Source organism: Miniopterus natalensis, chromosome 5 (genome assembly GCF_054644295.1).
Source record: "Miniopterus natalensis isolate mMinNat1 chromosome 5, mMinNat1.hap1, whole genome shotgun sequence".
Lineage (NCBI taxonomy): Eukaryota > Metazoa > Chordata > Mammalia > Chiroptera > Miniopteridae > Miniopterus > Miniopterus natalensis.
This window is the reverse complement of record NC_142085.1, coordinates 26,244,236-26,268,428: the sequence shown is the minus strand read 5'-3', so window position 1 is coordinate 26,268,428 and position 24,193 is coordinate 26,244,236. Positions and strand designations below refer to the sequence as shown.

The window sequence follows — 24,193 nt, the reverse complement described above, 5'->3', positions numbered from 1 at the left end:
TAAGATTTGGACTAAAATCTGTGCTTATTCATTTTAATAAAACTCTAGTATTTCATATTCTATTAGCTGATCTTACACAACTGAAGTTCTTATAATTTTTTACTGTACATGGATTTCTAGCCATCACTTTTAAATGACTCAAAGGCCTTTTGGGGAAAGAATACAACGTTCTCCATATATATTACCTTCTGCAAATCTCATGCAAAAGCTAGAATGGCAACAAATAATAATAAATAATAATAATGTTGACATTTATTGAGTGCTTACTATCTGCCAAGCACAGTTGTAAGTACTTTACATGGATTAACTCATTAAAGTCTCCCAACCTTTATGCGGTAGTACTATTATATTTTCCATTTTGTAGATAAGGAAACCAGAGTAAAAAACCCAGTACGTGGCTGGCCAGTATTCAACCCCAGATGGTATGGCACCCAGAGAGTCTGTGCTCTTCACCCCCAGGCCATATGACCTATAGATTATGCCCACTGAGAAAGCAGCTACCTCACCCTTCATGACCTTTGATCTTGGTGCCAGTCAAAGCAGGATTCATATGTCTCTAATGTCTCTACCTCAGATCCCCTATCCTAAAACCTTAGGTCTCCCACCCAAAACCCCAAACATTTTCTGTTCCTGGGCCATTTATATTTGACTCAAATCATGGGTGATAGTGTCTGCCTTGGTTTCACTAGTCTTAACCCTAAATCAGCTACAGACACTTGACTAAATAGTTTTCTGTCTTTGCTCTCCCTGAAAAAAAGACAAGCCAAGAAAGATACAAATTCTTGGAACCAAATTCTTGCTCAGTTACTGAACTAAGATGCTCCCCCTGCCTCCTGGCATCAATACTGACCCATACCTGCTGACTGTTTCCTGCCACATCTCAGGCTTGTTAGGAGAAAGATTCGGTGACTGTGAAGAGAACCTGGCACACCCATCTCTGATACACCTGCCTGTTTCCATGCCTGGTTTGAATGCACATGTCCCTTGTGCTGTCTGATTCACAGCAGAAGGAAAAGGGAGCCAGGAAAAAAGTCAGAGACCCAAAGGTCCAAGAAAGGTACAGCTAGAGAATCTAATGAGCTCAATAAAAAAGCCGAACAAAGTTCAACTCTTAGGCTTTGGGAATACTGGAATTCATAATGACACTGTGTTATGTCAGCAAGTCTTTGGTGTACAGCTTTGCCGACTATCCCCCCCACGCTACACCGAAGTCTGTACATAACTACGGGTATTTGTTATTCCTTAAGTTTATGTCTTAATTAGTTTGACAAGTTGATTTTAAATAACGAAAGCCATCTCTGAAAGGTCCACTTAGACTTGTGCAGATAATCATTATCTGCCTCTAATCAAACTGAAATGATTAGCAAATTAAACCCTTTAATTAGCATTTTGCATAATTTAGGCAAATTATGCTTCTTAAGTTTAAGAAGGTGAAACAGGGTGAATTTATCAGTTAGATATTCCTTTAAATCTTTACTAATTATCTAATTTTACCACATATACAGAAAAATAAAGAAATATAAATAAAGTTCAGCCTAGTTTGCTAAATCCTAGTACTTCACGACATTTAAGCTAATTTTGTCATTTGGGGGAAATTAACATAATACTCAGAAGAGAATATTGTATTTCAACTTTCTCCGTTAAGTTTCTCAGAGGTCAGCTTTACCCAAACTCGATTCAAATAGCATTTTTTAGGAAGGAAAAGAGGGAGGGAGGGAGGGAGGCAAACCTTCCACTTGTCATTCAGTACTGAAGAAGCCAAGGTTAATTTCAGGCACTCAATCATACAGTTTTAAAGAAAAGCACTCATAAAAAGGTAAATAACCTATCAATTTTCTTTGTTAGACAAAAAGAAATCAGAACACAATAAAGTAGCAAAGCGGTTGATACCGTTATAAAAAACTGCCACCATAGCAAACCAAACTGACACATTACTTTCACCTACAGGAACTACATTCTCTAACACACGCTGATGCTGACTTTTTTAAAAGAGGAATTCTCCTCTTAACTGACCCAAAACACCCTATTACCTAATAAAAGTAAGCAACTCTGAGATTTAATAAACAAAGTCAGGTAACAAATCGCAACAGCTTAAGGGATGGTGGAGGAGGCACAGTCTATCCTTCCTAACATATCCTGAACCCCAGCTTCTGATAAAGACACAGTCTTGGAGACAGCCCCTATGTTCCAGAATTAATACTGTAAAAAAAGAGGCAGCGGCCGAGCCAGGCATGGCTCAGTGGTTGGCGTCAACCTAGGATCCAAGAGATCGAGGTTCAATTCCCGGTCAGGGCACATGCCCAGGTTGCGGGCTCGATCCCTAGTCAGGGGCCTGCAGGAGGCAGCTGACAAATGACAACTCTCTCATCGTTGATATTTCTCTTTCTCTCTCTCCCTCTCTCTCTCTGAAATCAATAAAGATGTATTTAAAAAAAAGAGAGAGACAGTGAAATTCAAAAGTACACTTTTCTCATGACTACAGATAGCAACCTACTAAAAACTTCAAATAAATCATAGCTTTACCCTGCCATAAATTCTACCCAAATGTAGCTCTTTTTTATGTCTGTGTCAGAGGAAGTCATAAATAAAAAGATGAGAAAAAAATCATGCCAAGTTTTAAAAAAGGATGCTAAAATGAATTCTAATCCATTTTTAAAGGTATACAACAAACTCATTGAAAACCAAAGCAGAATAAAATGAAGAAGCTATCCTTGCCAAATGCAAATTCCAAGCTATCTGTATGCTCCTACTGCATCCCTGGACAACCTGTAACAGAGAACCAAACAATAGCTCTGATGCACACTAATCAACAAACAGCACCAAATTGTTTCTTCAAGGACTTACTCAAGTGGCAATATTTTTAATATAATTTACAGTGCTTCCCATCTACAGCACTCAGAAAATATTAGTCAGTTCACTGACTGGAAAAATCAGGCCTACATTCCAAAGGCTGCTTTTATAGGCATTCCACAGTGGTCTCAATCAGACAAGAAATCGACAGCCTAACTTGGAGCAGCCACAGCTCTGAAGTGACAGGACATACAGCAAACTGAAAATACTAATTTCTCTTAACCCTTAAAACATCAACAGGACAATTGAGATGCAAATAGAAAAAGTTTGAACTCTCAGTTTATAAGCACCTAACATTCAGTCTTATTCATTTTCTATTTAATAAACCCTGCTAGCCATTTACTATTAAAGCAGAAGGAAAAAACATAAACAACTGCAAGGCATGAATTTCCATTCATCTCACTATTTTTCCCTTCTCCACTGAATGAAGTGCTGAAGTTAAAGTACAGTGCTTTGGCTCCCCCACATGACGCTTCCGGAGCAAAATAATCCTGTCAGAGAAAAGAAAACAGAGGCCACATACACCTGGGTTCCTTTACCCCATCTTCATCAGAAAAAATCTGTCAAGGACTAGATTCAGTTTTACTATCATCACCCCTCATTTACCCCACTCTACCTAATTGAAGAAAAATATTATATATTCAACCAAGAGCTTAGCTCTAAATCCCAAAAGGTAAAGGAATTATTTAGTTAAGAAACAGATAAGCCCAGCCGGGCATGGCTTAGCAGTTGAGCATCGACCTAGGATCCAGGAGATCGTGGCACATGCCTGGGTTGCGGGCTTGATCCCCAGTCAGGTGCGTGCAGGAGGCAGCCGATCAATGACTCTCTCATCACTGATGTTTCTATCTCTGTCTCTCCCTCTCCCTTCCTCTCTGAAATCAATAAAGATACATGTTTAAAAAGAGAGAGAGAGAGAGAAAAGTGAAGGTGAAACTACTGAACACAAGTTTGCATGGTAGAGGAATTAACAGTCAAGGAAAGTGAGTGCTTTCTACTAAAATACCTTAAAGTGAATTAAATAACTATCACAAAAATTAGTTCCAGGATTATAAATGACCAGACCTTCAAAAACCAAAAAGTTCTAATTTCAGAAATAAAAATATCACTGATAATCAGGTCACTCATTTAATTTTAAACATTCAATACAACTTCATGCAATTTACATAGATCATTTGATTCAGTTTCACAACAATCCTAAGAGGGGATATACTGTGATGCTCTCAATTTTATGGTAGCAGAAAAGGAGGCACTGAGAAGTTAGGTAACTTACAGAGAGGGTCATAAGAAATCCCCTAAAAAATTAATTTTCTCAGGTCTTCTCACTCATACTCTCTCCATTTGCAATCTTTTTTTCCACCATTTCAAGTACTACTGTTATGTGGTATTTTGATTACATACTTTCAACCATGACCTCTTGAACACAAACTAACACTCTGAATTATCCACTGCATATTTCCATTGGCCCACCAGGAACTCACAAGCAATATTTTCAGAACCAAATGTACCATCCTATCCCCAAAACATACTCCTATTTCTATATCCCCTACCATCACTAACATTACACTATTCTTGTCTCCGTATACCAGATAGCTTGGAGTCATCCTCCCTCACATTCCGTTAGTCATCAAATCTTCAGGCTACTTCGGTACTAGGTACCATATCTGCCCACTTCTTTCCCCTGCACAGCCACTGCTATAGCTCAGACCCTCACCCAGTCCTTTCATTTGGTCAATCATTCACTCAACAAATTCCCCTTATAAATGTCATTAACACAGAAACTGGCAATATCCTAACAGAACTCTGACATAAGTCTCCACATTCTATTACTTGGCAATTCCTTTTTTTTTTTTAACTTTTAACTATAAAGCAATTATGGACTCACGAGAAATTGCAAGAAAGTACAGAGAAGTCCCCAGCACCCTTCACCCGGTGCCAACGGTTACACCTTACACAACTACAGTGTGTATCTAAACCAGGACCAACAGCGTTGGTACAATGTGTACACAGTTGCGCGCCATTTCATCCGTCTGCAGATCTGTGAGACCACCACAGTTGAGAGTAACTGCGTTTACCCTGGGGGTCTTCCTGCTAATCAATCTCATTAGGCCTCTAATGGACTGCCTTGCGTTCAGTTAGTAGGCAGGGTCGCTAGAGGTCGCTAGAGGACGCGAGTGCCTCCTCACTTACCGCGCCCTCCTGCCCTCCCCTGGCTCACTAGCCTCATCTTCCTCTTTTCCCCAGAAGCCAGTGACAAACTTTCTTGTCATCAGAATGTACAACTAAAACCAAGATTAATGTGTTAACAGTCCACGAGTGGATTTCCTTGAAATAAAAGAGGAAAGAAATCATTAAAATCATGTTAAGCGAACAGAGTTGCGACATCTGGGAGGCCTCTAGGGGGGCTGGAGTTACGTGATGGTCAGGAAAAACGAGATGGAGCAACGTCTGGGTTGCAGCCCCAACAAAGAAAGAGCCACACTGTGTTAAGGAAGCACAGGCTGCGGGCCGGGGGGGATAAAGGAAAATAAGGCCTTCTGTCACCAACGCATCCTTGGAGAGAGCTCCAGCAGCCACTTGGCTTCCACAGAGGAGCGAGAGAAAGACATCACCCTGACCACCAACCCCCTCCCTCAGGTTTTATCTTCAGGACCTGTAGACTGACAAGCTAAATAAATTTCAGGGATCCCTAAGTCCAAAGGCAAAGCTCTCTCAATGGTTTATAATGCTTGGAATTCCTTGGCAGCGTTATTTACACATCATCATTCTAAATTAAAATGTAAATAAATAAACTGGAAAAATTAGAATTCTCTTTATGATTAACATTCCCCAAGACTGGCTATTTTAAGTCATAATCATAAATATATACTTTCTAGGGATTACTTCTATCCTTCTCACTGTAAGGACAGCACAATCCCCGGGAAAGGCACCTTCGCTGTGCTCCGTGTTCTATGAAGACAGCCCCAAGAGGAACAGGAAGAGCTGAATGTCCTACCCCAGGCCCACCAAAGGATGCGAGCAGACAGCCAGTCTTAATTCTCTGCATCTCAGAAGTTTGCCTTCCCTATTCCACTGGGATGTTGGGAAGCTCTGCATTCATAATACATGAAGAGCTTTAAACTCTGTTTATTAAAGGGACTACGGAGAAGTATTATTATGATACCACTTTTGGCTGTTTCCTTCATCTGCTATGCTCACAAGTTGTTGTGGGTACTGGAAGTAGGTGACATTGAGGGTTTAATGTAAGAAGGTTGTTTTTTTACCAAGAAAAAAAAAATAGGACGACATCTAGACATAGCTTGTGCCTAAGACGACAGCTACTTTAGTATTAGTGAGGCAAATAAACAATATGGTTTCTTTTAAAGCCATATTTATGATAATTCCATAAATAAAACATAAAAGAATAAAATCAAAGTAATTTAAAGCAAAATAATACATAAATGATCAGGTACAGTGCATTCAGTGACATGATCAAGCAGTTAGATGCTGTACCCACTCCCAGAAATACTGTGACTGCAACACCTACCAATGCAGGCAAACAGTGTGCATGTAGTGTTGGTGCCTCAAATACCACATCAGTAAAGTGCTTTCCCAAAACGGCAACTACTCGCAGAAACATTAAGAACCAAACAAAACACAATCTTTCATCAATAACAGAGTAGATGCATTCTAGGAACAACCAGGGTACATAAAACCATGGGGAAAAACATTTTGTGTTTATTTAAGCTATTGTTGTACAGAACTATCTGCCCAGTGCATCGTAGGCGCTCCAGGATCCCCATCTTCTGTCTATTAAATGCCTGTAGCCCCCACAAATCATTGTGACTACCATCAAAATTACCACAAAGATGTCCAGAATATCTAGTTGGGGAGTAGATAGGCCCTGCAGCCTGGAACCCCAAGCCTAAACCAAGAAGCTGTCTTCCTAGAAGGCCCAGTCTGAAACAACCAGTGCACCTCCATAACTTTTCTTTTCCCAACCTGTTAAACTGTCCCTATCTTAAGCATAAATCTACTCTTGAATTTTGGTTTACCATGATCTTGGAATATTACATGTGATTGTTGAACATGAACTAAAACATATAGTGTAATCAAAGAAATGTTAAAAAAAAGAAAAAAGAAAAACAGGTACCAGAGATGAAAAGCAACAAAGAGTATAGAAAAGCCCATGGGCTAAATAATGAGCCCCTCAACAATGGAGCTGTGTGAATAAAATGTTTTCCCTAAGAGACAGCACACACATTATACTATGAAAACTACTTGCAGTATATTTGATATATTTGGTTTCCATTTCTGCCAAGAACTATCTGCTAAAATAAAGCATCTTAGTAAAATTACACTTAATGCTTTAATTTCCTACATTAACGTAAATCTCTAATTTCACACCTGTGTGTGCACATTCCTTTTGATGGGGCCTGTCACCTTAAATGTCAGCATCTACTCCATTTCACTGCAGCACTAGTTCAGGTATAGCTGGGAAGAAATCTGCTCATATTATTTTGTAACATGCTCTGCAATTTGCACATTTCAAAAAACCTAGAGGTCTGATTTTAGGGTTCCATTTCTATTACTTAACTCTGGGGAGGTTACTTAACCACTCTGAGCTTCAGTTTCATCATGGAGCTGTTGTGAAGATTAAATTACATAATCCATGGAAAGTATTCAGCTAAATGTATGGCACTCAGTAAACAGATAAAAAAAATGTTAGCTACTAGTAACTAACTTTTCTCCTCTGTCTCCTTACATCACTGGGCAGGCCAAAACCTTAATAGGTCCACTGCTCACTGAGTATTCAACAAGCATTCCTTCCTTCGTGAACAAGAACGCCATGCACATTCCAAAACAGTCCTCTAGATTTTCTAACATTAATGAGAGGCCTTACTCCTTGGATCAACTAAAAGGAGCTGGAAAATATTTGGCTATTAGGCTCCAATACAGATGACAGAAGGATTCTCTTGCCCAAAAGGATCATGAGACACTGGAATCGGGAGAGCACACTTTAACCAGAGATTTTAGGATAAAAAGCCAGGCAGTTGGCAGGTATCAATAGCTCGGGTATGGCACCAGGAATCAGAGTCAAAGAGATCATCAATCAGTGGCAGGTAGAGAGAAATGGAGAGAAGTTCAGAACAAGAATTTTAACTGCTCTGTCTGTAGGCCTTGAGAGGGGTGGGCAGTAGCAGGATGGATATACTGACAGGGCCTCAGCTAGCTGGATAACTGCTGCTACTCCAACTACTTCCTCCTGCCTTTGTAACTCAGAGTTAGCCACTCAATGACTGGAACACAAAATTATTTACTTTGCAATTCCATTAGCCTTCCATATCCCTGTATCCCTCGTTCTCATTCTCATTCAAAAGTCCTAGGAAAAGGCAGTCTGACCTAGGCTCTGAACTCCTCCATGACATGACATCAGCTAAAAAGCATTAAATTTTCAGAGAGCTTGCGGGGGAACAGGAAAAGGTTAGGAAGATTACAGAATGAAAAAATAATGTATGCATTAAAAAACTCAGTATCTTTTTTTGGAACACCTTCAGAAAACATAACAGTTTACAATGTAAATGTTTACAGAGAATATTAGAAAACTAACGATGATATTTAGTAAAATTAATCTCACTATTTTAGGATCTAAACAATAACATGTACAACATTATAAGACAATTAGGACATAGCTATATCTGTGGGAAACTTCAGCTAAATCAGTCATACATTTTTTTTCAAGGGCAAAGTCATAGGAATGGAGTCATCAACAATGAGAATACAGGGAATTCTATATTCAAAAGCTGTATGAAAACTTTAAAAAAGAGAGATGAGTTTAGAAGTTATTTTGAAAATTTTTGCATATGTTAATTTTAGCCTTCAAGGGTAATTCAGTTTGAAGTTTCACATTTAGCTAGGTTTAAACTATCTTATAATGAGCAGAATCTAATTTTGTAGCTTGATAAGGAAAATCCAAATTCTGTGAACTTCTAAAATATTGCCACTAAAGACCATCTGCCATGGTGTATTTTTACAGCTATGTGCATATATGGTTAGGCCTCAATTAACTAGAAAATTCAGTGAAACTTTTCCTCATTCTCCAAATATACTACTATAGCTACCCAACAAGCACAAATAAAATAATACAAGGCTGGCATCCATAATTATTTCATTTGAAAAAAACACTGAGAGAGTAAAAGTATTATAGTATTCGTGGAGTCCGCTTATAGAAAGGAAGCTCTATGTTAAAGCCTTCATTTAATTTGGAAAGAAGTTATAGGTATGTAATTGTAACAGAAACACATAAAGAACTCTGTCTAAATAATAAATTTCCCTATAGAAAATACAAAACAAATTGAAATTTGTTAACCAGCATAATCCTGTAAATTTAATTCAACAGAAAAAGTTCATTTCATATATAACATATATATTTCACCTAATATTTAACCCTGATAAAGAGTAAGTATTCCATGTTACTGTACTATTTTAAAGATTACCTAGTGTCCATAAAAGAGAATAGAGGCAAATCTTTTGAATTGATTGTGGTAGGAAGTTAGACAGACATGAGCAGAGTAAGGATAATGGGACAGGTACAGAAGGTCACCAGGGACGAAAGCCCAGGTGCCTAGCAATGAGCAAAACAAGGACCTCACCCCAGGGTAACCTTCCCTCCTCTAGCATGTCTCTGATCATGCGGTTCCAACCCTCCCCTGACATTTCCTGCCCTGGCATGCTGCTAGTCATGTAGGTTAGACTCCCTTAGAGAGAGAACGAACTAGGGGGACTCCGTGGTTGGCCGCAGGACCAGCTGCATTGACTAATGACCCCCTGCCCTGGCGCTGACCACTCAGTGGAGACCACAACCCTAAAAAAACACACCTAGAAAGTTGATGAATATTCTACTGAGATCCTCCCCTGGACCTCCCCTAAAATCTCCACCCTTAAAGGCTCTTAGGGACAGGGGACCCAGCAGCTCTCCCTCCAGAGTCTCCCTCCTCTTCCCCCAAGGCGCCTTACCTGTTACCCTTCTTTCTCCTAAGCTCCAAGGGCCCTCATTTTGCCTCTGTAATTTGTTTCCTGAGCCCATTTTTTCTACCACTCACTTCTTCTACCCCTGTTACTTTCTAGATAAACTTCCTCTTATAGTTTGAGGTTTGGCTCTGAATTCTTTCTTAGCTAGAACTCAAAGCATGGAGGTTGGTGAACCAAGGTCTGATCTGACTCCACCGGTCTAACACCTGGTGCTGTTTTCGCCACTGCCAACATGACTATTATTTTCTCTAGAAATTAATTCAAACACGTACTCAACATTGAGAGAGCACCATGCTTAGAACCATTCAGCAATCCAAACTAAACTTGATTACTTCACATGCTTGGAACATAAAACGACTTACACCTTGGAAATAAACTTGACCCTTTGTCTGATGATATCAATTCTCTCCTCCTCAGTTCCCTTTAGGTAAGTATAAAGAGAGTCATGTCTATCAGATGAATGGCATTTTCACATTTTAAGAAATAAAAATGGAGTTGACCACAATGATGAATGCACATTCCAGAAGAGCTACAACCCAAACTAGGTCAACTAACAGTGAAAACAAAACAAGGTGGGACAAAAATAGGCTTATAGTTGTGAGTATGCGAAACAGTTTATTCTTGTATTAATATTTACTAATTATTGTATTATTTTCCATCTGAACAACTATAAGCCTACTTTTACCCAGCCCTGTATAATAAGGGCCAAAATGATTAGAAAACCATGACTACCTTAAGGCCAACTTGCAAATATCTAAGAAATAATGATACACCAGTAAACACCAAAAACTATTTTAAAAGTCTACACATGTAAAACTATTAAGTCAATGTAAAATCAGTGTTCCAATGTTAACTGGAGAAAGGCATCCAAAGGTTCCTAATAAATTCATATAACTGACATTTTCAATTACAAAGGACAAACTAATTCATGTTCACTGAAAAGAAGTTATCAGCCAAAAGTGACATGAAATAATTCCTAAGACAGAAGAAATTAAGATTTCAAACTACAATGCAAAAGAAACAAATTTTAAATGTCAGGTTCAGGATAAGGAAAACCATTTTAAAATAAGCAAAATAAGTAATTTGGAGTTTCCCATGTACTTGTTTTCGGTGAGCAGGGTGATATTACCAGCTGCACTTGCCTTCACTAGAAAACCCTTAGTTCCTGAATATATCTGTTAATATGCAGTGGAGTTTTCATTTGTGACACACAGAATCCTCTCCACATCTTTTATGATGCTCACCTTCACAGTCCCTGCCATTCTGTACTATTCTAATGAAAACATCCTGCTGTTACTTCCACCGGTATTTCAAATCCATTAAAAAATATTTTTTGACTCTCCTGAGAAGGTTTGAAAACATTGAGGTAAATTATAAGCTGCTGTCAAGTCTCTGAACTGCAACAACACAGAGACCCTTTTGTCAGCGGGGCTGACAGCTGTCAAAGCCTGACCTTTCCCTAACTGGTCCACTGAAGACACGCTAATAGAATCTGTTTAACCTTACCCATCCACCTTTCAAGTGACACGAGGGTAAGTCAATCAACTCAGCAATGAGAGCTCCAGAATGGTCCCCACAGGCAGGACACAGCAATATTTATTCATTTCTAATCCTTCCTAGAAATTTCAGATTTGAAATCCAAGCTATTTACACATAAGTCTCAAAATAAAAAAAATACTTTTCTTTCAACAGCACCTGAATTCAAGTTCCTTAATTACCAGACACCATGGGAGAGGACCAGACAAAGAGGGGGAAAAGTCTCTGCCAGGAAAGTGATTAAATCTATCACAGGAATTATTTTTATGTCGGGCCTCCTGCAATGCTTTCTCACTCTCACTTCCATGAATCCCCACCAGCTACAAACACCTGATCAAGTTTTACATTCTCAGTGTTTACTGAAAAAACAAAAGGCATGATATTTTGCACACTCTCCACACCTCTACCCAAAGTTCTGATAACTCTCCCTGAGGAGGATAACTTGTGTCCTACCCACCCAACCACCCCATCCCTCCGAGAATCTCTAAAATAAAAAACCAAAACAGTCAACAAGAAGCCAAAATTACTGTTCTTTTTAGAAACTGTATAGGACACCCCCACACACCCTGCTGACATACAAATGTGGATATTAATTTTCTCTTCGATCTCTGAATTTTATCCATATTTCTATCTTATTTCAACATAAGTTTATTTTAATGCACCTTAAATGACCTGCAGAATGAAACACAACAGAAAGAAAAAAAGAAAGGAAGAAAAATTTATAGCAAACAGGCTAGCAACCCAAGTACAGTATCGTGAAAAACCAATTGTGATGAACAACACACTAGTTAAAAGTACAGTACTCTCCCCTTATCCACACTTTTGCTTTCCACAGTTTTAGTGACCCATGGTCACTTGTGGTCCAAAAATATTAAATGGAAAATTCTAGAAATAAATATTTCATAAGTTTTAAATTATGTGCCATTCTGAGTAGTATGATGAAATGTCATACCATCCTGCTCCATTCCACCCAGGACATGACTCATGCCTTTGCCAGCATACTACAGTGGTATACACTACCCACCCATTAGTCAATTAGTAGCCATCACGGTTATCAGATCAACTGTCACAGTATCACAGTGCTTGTGTTCAAGTAACCCTTATTTTACTTAATAATGGCCCCAAAGCCCAAGAGTAGTGATGATGTCAATTCAGATATTTACTAGTAAATGAATGTCTCATACACTTGCATGTGTACATAAAGTCCAGTCTTCCAATCTACTTTTCAGTATCTCAATCTTAAACAGAAACAAATAGTAAAGGATCATTATACACTCAAGGAAAACATTCAACATGAAAGACTGTCTAAAACAGATGAACTAAATAAAAAAATGAGAGGTAGACAATGAAAGGAGCAGAAAAATACAATTAATAATCTTCAAGAAAAATAGAAGATATTATATTCATGAGATAAAAACAGAAGGCTATTTAAAAAAAAAACCACACACAGGAGAACCAGAAAGAGCTGTTAGACATTAAAAACAGGAGAACAGGAAAAAAATTAAATAGAAAATTTGTAGTTGAAAAACTTCAGTTAAAAAAAAGTTTCCCATAAAATAAGATAAAAAGATAAAGAATGAATGTCAGGACAAAAAAGAAAACAAGAAGACTTTCCAGGAGGTCCAAATTCTAACTAACAAGAAATTATAAAGAGAACATAGAAAACAGAAAGAAGGAAATTATCAAAACAATAACAAAAAGAAATTTCCTAAATATTAGAACCCAAGTCTTCAGATTAAAAGGGCCCACTAAATTACCATCCCAGTAAATGAAAAAAGATTCAGATATCATAATAAAATCTGACAATAGCAGGAGAGGAGATGGGAGGGCCAAAGTATACAAAGTGAGATGCAAATAATCACAAATCAAAATGAATCGAAGAGCAACTCAGGAAGCTAAAAGGTAATATAGCAATACCTTCAAAACCAATGAGAAATTGTCGCCTATTTGAATTATAAACCAAAGCAGACTTCACTCAAGTGTGACAGTATATAAAAACATTTGCACACAACCCAGAACTCAAAAAATTTACCAGTGTTAATGTATAAAGATATAATTTGACAATGATAGCACAATGGCAGGAGAAGGGAACAGATCAGTATAAGAGCAAGTTTTTGTACATTCTTAAAGTTAACACTGTTAATCCAAACTAAAGTGTTTTAAGATAAAAATGTGAATTACAATTTCCAGGGAAAACACTAAGAAAATAACTCAGAAAATAAACAAATGATAAGGGAATTAAAATGGTACACTAGAAAATACCTACTTAATAAAAAAGAAGTCAATAATGGAGAAACAGAAGAACAAAAGAATCATTAAGGTATATAGAAAACAAATGGCTACAGAACACACGTAAATCCTATCTCATCAGTAATTACATTAAATATAAATAAACAAAACACTCTAATTAAAAGGCAGAGAGACTAGCAGATTGGATTTACAAAAACATGATCCAAGTATATGCTATCTACTAGAGACACACTTTAGATCCAGACACAAATAGGTTGAAAGTAAAAGGATGGAAAAAGACACATCAGGCAAACAAACTTAAAGTATAAACTTAAAACAAACTTAAAGTAAACAAACGTAAAGTATATATCCTATTACCAAAATAGATTTTAAAACAAAAAAATGTACTGGAGAGTCTAGCTAGGGAAACGAGGCAAAAATGAAGAGATAAAAAGCATCCAAATTGGAAAGGAGTAAGATTATCTTTATTTGTAAGAGACATAATCTCCTAAGAAATCCACTAAAAATTATTAGAAATAACAAATGACTTCCATAAGGTTGCAGGACACAAGATCAATACACAAAAATCAAATGGATTTCTATATACTTGCAATAAATATTCCAAAAATGAAATAAAAATAATTCTACTTACAATGACATTAAAGAATAAAATACTTAGGTATAAATTTAACATAAGAATTACATGATTTTGTTAAAGAAAACTTTAAAACCTTAAGAAATAGAAAAATATCCCATGCTCATGGATCAGGAGACTTAATATTAAGATGGAGACAGTCACCACATTGATCTACATAGTCTAAGCAAACCCAGTCTGAATCCTAGCTGGCTTACTTGTAGAAACTGAGAAGTTTATCCTAAAATTCAGAAGAAAAGCAAGGTACCCAGAACAGCCAGAATAATCTTCAAAAAAGGAGAACAGTTAGAGGACTCACACTTTTCCATGTCAAACCTTACTACAAAGCTACAATAATCAACATTCAAGACCACATAGAACTGGCATAAGGATAGACATGCAGCTCAAAGGAATAAAAGTTAAGAGCCCAGAAATAACCAATCTATGGCTGTCTTTTTACAAAAGTGACAATACAATGAGGAAAGAATAGCCTCTTCAATAGATGCTGCTGGGTCACCTAGATATCCAAATGTCTGTAAAAGAGTGAAGGTGAACACTACCTCACACCATATACAGAAATTAACTCAAAATGGACCACAGACCTAAATGTAAGAACTAAAACTATAACACTTAAGAGAAAACCGTGAGTAAATCTTCATGACCTTCCATTAGGTAACGTCTTCTTCGATGCCAACACCAAAAGTACAAGTGACAAAAGAAAAAGGGACATAAATTAGACTTCATCCAAATTAAAAACTTTTGTGTTGCAAATGACACCATCAAAAGAAATGAAATGACAGCTCTCAGAATGGGAGAAAATTTTTGTAAATCATGTATCTTACAATGAAGTTGTATCCAGCACATGTAAAGAATTAACACACACACACAAGACAACTCAATTTTAAAATGGAAAAAGGATTTGAATAGACATTTCTCTAAAGAAGATTTACAAGTAGCCAATAAGCACATGAAAAGATGCTCAACATCATTAAGAAAAGGCAAATCAAAACCACAATGACACATCACTTTACACCCACTAAGATGGCTATATCCAAAAAACAGAAAACTAATGTTGGTGAGAATGTGAAGAAACTGAAACCCTCATACACTGGTAAGATATATAATGGTGCAGTCACTTTGGAAAACGGTTTGGTAGTTCCTCAAAAGTTTAAACACAGAATTACCCCCATGACCTAGCAATTCCATCCCCAGGTATATACCTAAAAGAAATGAAAAGATATCCACACAGAAACTTGTACACAAATACTCACTGCAGCATTATGCATAACAGTCAAAATGTGTAAACAACCCAAATGTCCATCAACTGCTAAATAAATAATTTGACAATAAAAAGGAATGAAAGGAATGAACAAAAGGATGCATGCTACAACGGAGATGAAACTTGAAAATATTGTGCTAAGTGAGAGAAACCAGTCACAAAAGACCACAAAATGTATGATTCCATTTATATGAAATGTAGGCAAATTTACAAAGACAGAAAGTAGATTAGCGGCTGCCAAGGGATGAAGGCAGGTAAACTAGAGAGTGACTACTAATGGGTACTACTTTTTTCTGTATACGTCACATCAGTTTTAAAAGTTTTCTTTTTAAAAGAAACAGTTTTTGCTTAAAAAATTATACTTGACAATATGTTAAGACACTCTAGAATGGTGATTTTCAACCTTTTTCATTCAACTCATAGCACACATAAACCAATTATTAAAATTCTGCAGCACACCAAAAAAATATATTTTTTGCTAATCTGACACACACAAAAAAAGAAAAAGGTATGATTTTGATTCATTCACATCAGATGGCTACTTCTGTGCTGGCTGTTGTCATTTTTTAATTTAACAATCTAAAGAAAAAGAGACCAGTGCCCCTCTTTTGCATGTTTTAAAATTCTTGCAGCACACAGGTTAAAATCGCTGGTCTAGAATAAAAAGTGAATCTCAAGGACCCTTTCTCTGTGGCATAATAAAATCAATAATATCAATAACAGAAAAAAATAAATTATTTTTAATAGGAAAGGATAAATTAACTGTAATTGATATTAGCAATAACCAACTTCCCTAAGGGTCAAAGTTAAAAGCACAGTGGAAAATGCATGGGATTTGGGTGAGATGGTCCTGGACTTGACACTTTCCTATGCCTGGGTAGATGTCATTTACAAATCTACTGGGGCTCTTATGAGAAGTGAGAGAAACTCTAGAAAGTGCCTCCCGAGCACATAACAGACACTAAATGTCTACCAAATGTTTCCTTCCCTTGATGCAATCTCTTTTTTCCAACTCAATAACCAACACTGATTCTTACATTCTCCACTTCTCAAGACCATTATCTTTCATCTACTCTAACTTCTACTTTTTTATTTTATTTTGGCCTCAAGTCACCCATTCTAACACCCAAGTAGAGTCTCAACCAGTCCTACTACCATCTGACTGCTCTAAGTCTCCCAAAGCAGATTCTACCTTCCCACCGTCCAGCACAGAGCCACCTAAAGGACATGTATTCTATTTCCACCCACAATACTATCCCTGTTAAATATGTCCCAAACACTTCTTTTTTATATAATTACTATATGTAAATCATTCAGATTTGTCTGCAAAATTATTTAAAACTATTCAAAGATTTTACTGACAACTGACTTTTAAAATAAAGTAGTAACCCCTCTAAACTCCATTATTGGAAATAAGTACTACCACTTCTCTGTTTTCTTTAATACGTTATTAGCTTTAAATGTTTGGCCTAGAAGATTCTGGTTAAAGAGGAACTTTTATAAATTAAACCTTTTTGTGCTTTCATTAATCACATATTTAATAAAGCAACTAAATATGAGGCTTTAGTCCTAAGGAGCACACTTCCTTTTAGTCACAGAAAGGAAAAGGTTCATCGTCATGCAAAGCCAATAGCTATTCTCTCAGGCAGGTACTTAGGGAGAAAACGAAAAGAGAACTCCACACATCAATCCTAGCACTTAAGGAGGAATGAAGAGTGAAAACAATTGGAAATTACTACAAAAATATACTTACAGCCTCAAAATGCAAATGACTGTCCCTTAAGAAATCTTGGACTTTGTCCTTGGGTAAAATACTGAATCGAAATCGAAGGAGATCCATTTCTTGTTGAATGAACCAGCGTCTAAGATCTTCACTGAAATGGCGACAGGAAAATTACAAGTATAAATGATAAATCTGGTGATTATTTTTAAAAGTCTACCAATTATTAAATCCAAGAAGCTTCTAAGAAACAATATTCAAACATGACCATGATGCCAATAGAGAGAAGTTAAAAGTGCTCTGTTGTGATAAAGAGAGCATGAATATCACACACCACAATCTTCCATGGGCTGAATGCAGGGAGAAGTGTAATGAACATAAGAATTAAACACAGAATACTTCAAGCCTAGCTGGATTATTATTGAATAATATAAAATAGTTCATTGCATTTAATATAACTGCAAAATAGTCAAGTACATCAGAATATATTGTATTACTTCTGTGTAAGATGGTTTCATCAATGACAAATAAACCCAACTTGTATAAAGGTAACTTTGCATCTGAATAGATTATGATCAGATGAATTTCACAATGTAACCTCTGCTTATAGCTTTATTGTTTATAATTACACAAAACTTAACATGCACAGTATACCTCAATTTTTTAAAAGCCAACACACAAATACTGTATATTAACTTACCAGACCGATAGTCAGCATAATTGTTGTTATACAATAATGATGCTACTGAATGTACAATATGATTTAGTTTTTTACCAAAGTAGCTTTCACATTGTCAGCAATTCATTTACTGCATAAGTTTCATAAACTACATATGCTTTTTCACAAAAGAAAATGTCTAGGACCAAAGCTGGTCAATAATATCTGTTATTATCTTGGGATAGTAAACAACCCAACATTCTCATTTGGTAAGCCTATTAGTAAAAAGAAAAGGAAAAGAAACTTATATGTATGTTATTTTGCCAAAATTAATACAAGAAAAAAAGTTTAAAATAAAAGACAACTAACTCCTTTCCCTCTGGGTGGCACTATTGACTTATAAGAAACCAACTACCAAAGGAAAATTTAATCTAATGGGGACTAGCCCATATATTTCAACTTCTAAAAACATGTATCGAATTCAAGTGTGTATTTGATTCATTATTTCTTATAAATATTACCACTTTTTTTCTGGGGGGGAAAAGAGTATCAAAAGTCTCTTCCTAATGAAATCCCCTCCAATTTTAAATCCCAAATGAAGAGTCTCTCCCATAAAAGTAAAAAGGGTTTCAAAAGGCAAAATTCTGCAATAGGATTTTTTGGGGATATTTTATAGTAAACAGCTTGTTTCCAACAATTCACTGCAATAGTGTTTAACTCATGAACCACCAGTTTCTGATGCGGATCTGAGCTTTACCATGTTCAGTACAATACATGCTAACTTTCCATGTCCCAGTTTATAACCCAAGACATCAGATTTGACAGTGAAAGTATAAATGTGTACTCACGATTGGCAATAAGCAAGGCGCAAAATAAAGTGAGAAATGTGATCTTTTCTTCGTGGTTCATATTCATCTTCTAAGTTTTCCTTAAAAATAATGGTACATGAATAAAATCAATGCATTAGAATAGTAAGAGGTATAAAGAAATACCGAGTCAGCATAAGCCAATGTAAAGCAAAAGTTTCAAAACCACAAATTTCATAATATGCTTTCCAGGATAATTTTCATTTTATGTAAGTTAGCACTCAGGTGAAATGAAGAACTGAATTCATCCCAGCAAAACCTCCTGGGTTCGAAGCCCACTACTTTCTTCCTATTGACTCCTCTCCCTTAACTTTCCTTTTTCGTCCAGTACATTCCCAGGCTACTCACCACTTCAACAACTTCTTACTTCAACCCTAAACTTCTTGCTTTTCAACCTTCTGGCGAAACCTCGATTCTAAATTAACCTGCAGCTATACTCTGCAGTCCTATGCCAAGATGCTGAAACCTCTGAAGAATAAATATTAAACTCTGGGAACCTGGAATATTAAAAGTTCACAGCCTCTCACCTCAGCTGGACCTTTACCCACACTAAGGAAACGTTATTCAAGTCCAAAATAGTGAAAGTAAACATGTCTTGCACACTTACAAGGTACCAGGCACTATTTTAAGCATTTTAAATCTATTAACCCATTTAGTCCTTTAAAAAACCCTATGAGGTAGAATCTGCTATGTATCTCTATTTCAAAGATGAGGAAAGAGAGGCACAGGGAAGTTATGTAACTTGTCCAGGCTCACAAAACCTTTAAGCAGCAGAGCTAGGATCTGACACATAACCATTCCCATTCTCGTTTCTTAGAAAAGCTGTCTCAGTCTACACTAGTTGGCCCAAACTCCATACCACATCACCTTCCCCTTCTCTCTCAGCTGATTTCACCTATTTTAGAGAAAATAAAGGCCACCAGGCTGCCTTCCTCAGCTCCAAGCCTCTGTGTCCACACACTGTGTTGCCTTCCCTTCCCTCTCCGTGGACAAAGCATCTCTCCATCCCTTCAAAAAGCTAATCCCTACACCTAAACCCTGCACCCCATCTGCTCTGCCTCCTAATGACGATGTACAAAATGCTCTCTCAGAGCATCTTCAGGCTCCCGTCCTCTTCCTTCTCCTCTAGATCTCTCTGCTCAGCTTATAAATGTTTATCTCCTGCCATATATGTGTGTGTATATATACAGAAGTGTGTCTTCACTTTTCCCTACAACTTCCTCCATACTCAGCTCAGTTTCTCCCGTCTTTTCAGCTCAACATCTTAAAAGAATGCACATTCCACCTCCATCTCTCAGCCTCCCCCCTCCAACCACTATCATCGTTCAGGCTTCTACCTCCATCTACAGAGAGTCCACCAGTCGATAAATCAATGGATTCTGTATAACTCATCTTATGTGATCCAGTCAAAGCTTCGCAAACTGTTTGAATCTTGATTTGAATCTTGGCTGCACCATTTGCTATCTCCCGAGCTTGGGCAAGTTATTTACCCTATCCATAACTCAGTATCCTCACCTATAAAACAGGGTTAATAACAGTATCTAACGCATAAGACTGCTGTCCAGATTACATGGGTGAATATATGTGATACACTTGGGACAAACTCTAGTGCACAGTAAGCATAATAAAAATGTTTGCTGCTGTCATTCCTATAGTATCACTGTTAATATCATGATCATTATTACTGAAGCTCCAGCCTTCCTTGCCTGCTGTGACAACTGTCATCCTGACTGATCTCCGACCTCCCAGGCAGCTCCTTCCAAAGCTCCTCCAATTCTACTTCACCTTAAATATTCCTCATATCCTGTCCTCCAACATCTTCTCTTCACACTCAAATATTTTCCTACAGTACTCTCACCTAGTCTTGATGACTCCAACCTTCCTCTTAAATCTATACTGCTACTCCAGATGCCTCCTAAGTCCAGACCGGTATGTATACCCAGGTGTCCATCGGCACCTCAAATCAGGTCTAGAATTAAACTCAACATCTTCCTTCTAAGTCTTGCTTCTCCTCCTGTGTATCACATCACAAAATATCACCACCGCCCACCTTGTTGTCCTAACTAGAAACCTAGGTGTCATTCTTAACTCTTCTCTCTCTCTCTTCTCCCTGCAAATAGTCACTAAGATCTTTTGACTCTACCTTCTTAGTATCTCTTCTATCAGTCTTCTTCTCTCCATTCAATTCACTCTCATCATTTCCAGGCTCCTAACTGGTTTTCTCCTACCAGACATTTGCCTATCAATCTGCTGTTGGCAGTCATCTTGCCGAAATAAAAACCTAATCACATCCATTAAGATGCAATTCCAGCACTACCTCTTCTGGGAAGCCTTCTCAAACCACCCCAATCTGAACTGGGGAGTTATATTTGTGCTATTGGAGTTCCTGGAGCACACATCCAATAACAGCATTCACCATCCTGCATAGAATATATATGACAGTGTCTGGAAACATCTAGTGGGTAGAAGCCAGGAATGCAACTGAGCATCCTACAATGCACAGGACAGTCCCTGCAACAAGGATTTAGCATTCCCAAAATGTAAACAACCCTGACATTGAGAAACCCTGCTGTATTACAATCACCTGACTACATGTCACTCACCCCTAGGAGACTGTAAGTACCTTCAGGCAGAGTCTACGCTATATTCTTCTTTTTGAAAACCCTGTGCCGAATACAAGACCCTTCCCACAACTGATTCTCAGCACATGAATATATATAAACTAAAGGAACATTTTTTTTCCTCTTTTACTTACTCTGTAAGAAAACTTGAGCTTTCGGATCTCAGCCTCAAGCTTACTCTGGTATTGCTCAGTTCCTTTCACATAGCTCACACCAAGATTTTCAACTGCTTTTAGCACTAAAAAATTAAAATTAAAATTAAAAAATTCAATAAAAGAAAAACAGAAATGCAAGATAATTTTTAAAAACTAAATTTAAGACCTAAAATCTATGAATAGCAATTTCATAATTACTTGTTTATAAAAGATGACAAGCTGTAACAGTTATTTTCTACAAGTATATTATATAAATTACTTATGCTTATGAGGATAACCTCCATTCATGTGCAGAAAATATCAGTGTCCCATAGCATAATTTAATACCACGGATTCTCAACCAGGGGGAAGGGAGGAGTGGTGATAATCACTGCCATTCTGAGCCACTGTGATTGAGGAATGGAAAAGGGTGTCTTTATGGACAAAAGATTAAGCACCCCTTGTCTGCATCCCTCACGTGGAGCTGCCTGTTAGGCAGTCTGCTTCATCTGCTCAGCATAGACACATCAGAAAGATAGTCCTTCCTTTCTAACGGAGAGGAGAAGTCACAATGAAGAAGGAGGACCCTCCAATCATCCAAATGAACTATTGTGAATAGATGCTACGTCCTGTTTAAAAGTTCCTACAGACCCTGTCAATCCTTCTTCAGATAAACTCTTCCACCAATATGAAAAGAGGCATTTTTTTTAATCTTTGTATTGATTTTTTTTTTTTGATTTTTTTTAGAGAGAGGAAGGGAGAGGGAGAAAGAGAAACATCAATGTGAGAGCAGAACACCCATCAGCTGCCTTCTGCACCCCCCTGCCCGGAATTGAGCCAGCAACTGGGGCATGTGCCCTAACCAGGAATTGAATCGGCAACCTTTCAGTGCACAGGATGACACCCAACCAACTGAGCCACACCGGCCAGGGCCAAAAAGAGGCATTTTTTTAGTCCAAGAATTAAAAACTTCTCAAATGGATCCTGAACATAAATCCATATCCCTTAGGTACCTCCTTATTATGGTATACCAAAGAAAACTAATAATCTCCCCCTCTTCTGGCTATCCCCATCTCCACTAGCTTCAGCCACCAGCACTACTAGAGCCCTTAAACTACTAAATTACGATGATTATTCTAGATGTCTGTCTCCGTGTACTAGAATACAACTCCATCAAAGATAAGAACTGCATTATTCATCTCAAAATCCCCACCAGCTAGAAAACAGCAGACTAAATAAATGTGAACCGTACAGTAAATAAATGAATAGCAAACCCTCAATAAATACTTGTCGAATGAATTGCTTAATAAAGGAAATAAATTACCATATTCATTCTCACAAAGTATAAGTGAGGTTTCTCAAAAATATATAAATTCTAATTCAAATATCACTCACATTTAACTCTATCGATAGCCAAGTTTTCAAACTCTATCAAAGACACGTTCTCAGTAGGCGGCTGCAAGTAAAACTGAAGGCTGTGAGGGTAGCAAGCGCTCCTCTGGTCGCCTCCCAACTTCGCCTTTGTCCTCTTTCCTCGAGGAAACTCCATCTTGTCACCTTAGAAGGAAGGACATCAGAAGGTTGAAATGCCGGAAAGTGGGGCTGAAAGGAAAACAACAAAACAAAAACATAAACAAAATAACAACTCTACACACACACAGGAAAAATAAAAAATTGAAGTTCAAGGGCATACAGCAAATGTTAACAGTGGTTATCCCTGGGCGACGTCTTTCTGCGTTTCCCACCCTTCCTGCAATACACCTGAGACAATTTAGTCATTGGTGGGAGGGGCGGGGCCGCCCGGAGAGACGCAGGTGGCGACCCTCACTCGCAGCACCGCGAGAGTCCGGGGACGCTGCCTGCGCGCGGGAAGTCGCGGCGCTGTCCTTAGGTCCCCGCAGTCCCCAGAGTTCAGGTGAGGTCGCACACGGGCAGCAGCCCTGACCTCGGGGAAAGCGCGGGAGATTCTATCTCAGGAGAAACTCCCTGAGCCGGGTCCAGTCCCTCACTTCCTACCTTAAGGACGCCGGGGAACGGAGCGGTTGTCTTTTCAATCCGGTCTTTCGGGAGCATCCACAAGTTCCTTATATAAATTCCCGCCCCGACCCTCCCCCGGCCCTCCTCCGGCGAAGCCGTCTCTAGTCCACTCGCCGGCGCCCGAGTCTCTGCCCCAACCAACCAATAATCAATACCCGACCCGGATCAGTCCTCCGCCCCCGCCGCCCGCAAAGCGCTCTCCCTTCCTTCGCGACTTGCAAAAGCCTCAGCACCAGGACTGCCGTCCGTCCTGAACCCACGGGAGTTTGTCTTACCCGCAACCACACCAAACGCGAGGAAACACGGACGCCCACAGCCGGCTCTAGCGGGTGGCGGGAGATTTCACTTGAACAGGAAGCGGAAGTGACTGGCACCAGCCGCGCCCCCGGACGTCCCGCCCCTGCAGCGCCGGCGCGGGCGAGCTGTGGGCGCGCACCCGGGAGCCTGCTGTCGGGGGGCAGTTGATGGCTTTTCACGGTTGACGCTGGGATGCTCGTGGCACCCATTTCCACGTGCCGACGAGTGTGCCTCTGGGGACGCTAGCAAAGATCCCGGATGTTGGGAATGTGGCGCTTTCACCCGCAAGGCTGGCGCTCCGGGGCAGAAAGGAGGGAGAAG

General features: G+C 38.5%; 1 protein-coding gene across 2 annotated transcripts in view; it reads right to left on the bottom strand.

The window, feature by feature from the left end:
• The window catches only part of PRIM2 (DNA primase subunit 2), a 235,589-nt gene extending 211,673 nt beyond the window's left edge, over positions 1–23,916 (bottom strand). Inside the window, exons 1-5 of one of the 2 annotated variants that reach the window (XM_016197235.2) lie at positions 23,851–23,916; positions 22,934–23,095; positions 21,539–21,642; positions 18,766–18,845; positions 17,293–17,413 (exon numbers count right to left, since the gene is read on the bottom strand). In XM_016197235.2, coding sequence (XP_016052721.2) covers positions 17,293–17,413; positions 18,766–18,845; positions 21,539–21,642; positions 22,934–23,087 — 459 coding nt within the window. In that variant the 5' untranslated portion in view covers positions 23,088–23,095; positions 23,851–23,916. Of the gene's footprint in view, positions 1–17,292; positions 17,414–18,765; positions 18,846–21,538; positions 21,643–22,933; positions 23,141–23,850 lie in introns of both variants that reach the window. The other variant, XM_016197234.2, reaches the window with a different exon arrangement.
• Positions 23,917–24,193: the final 277 nt, after the last annotated feature.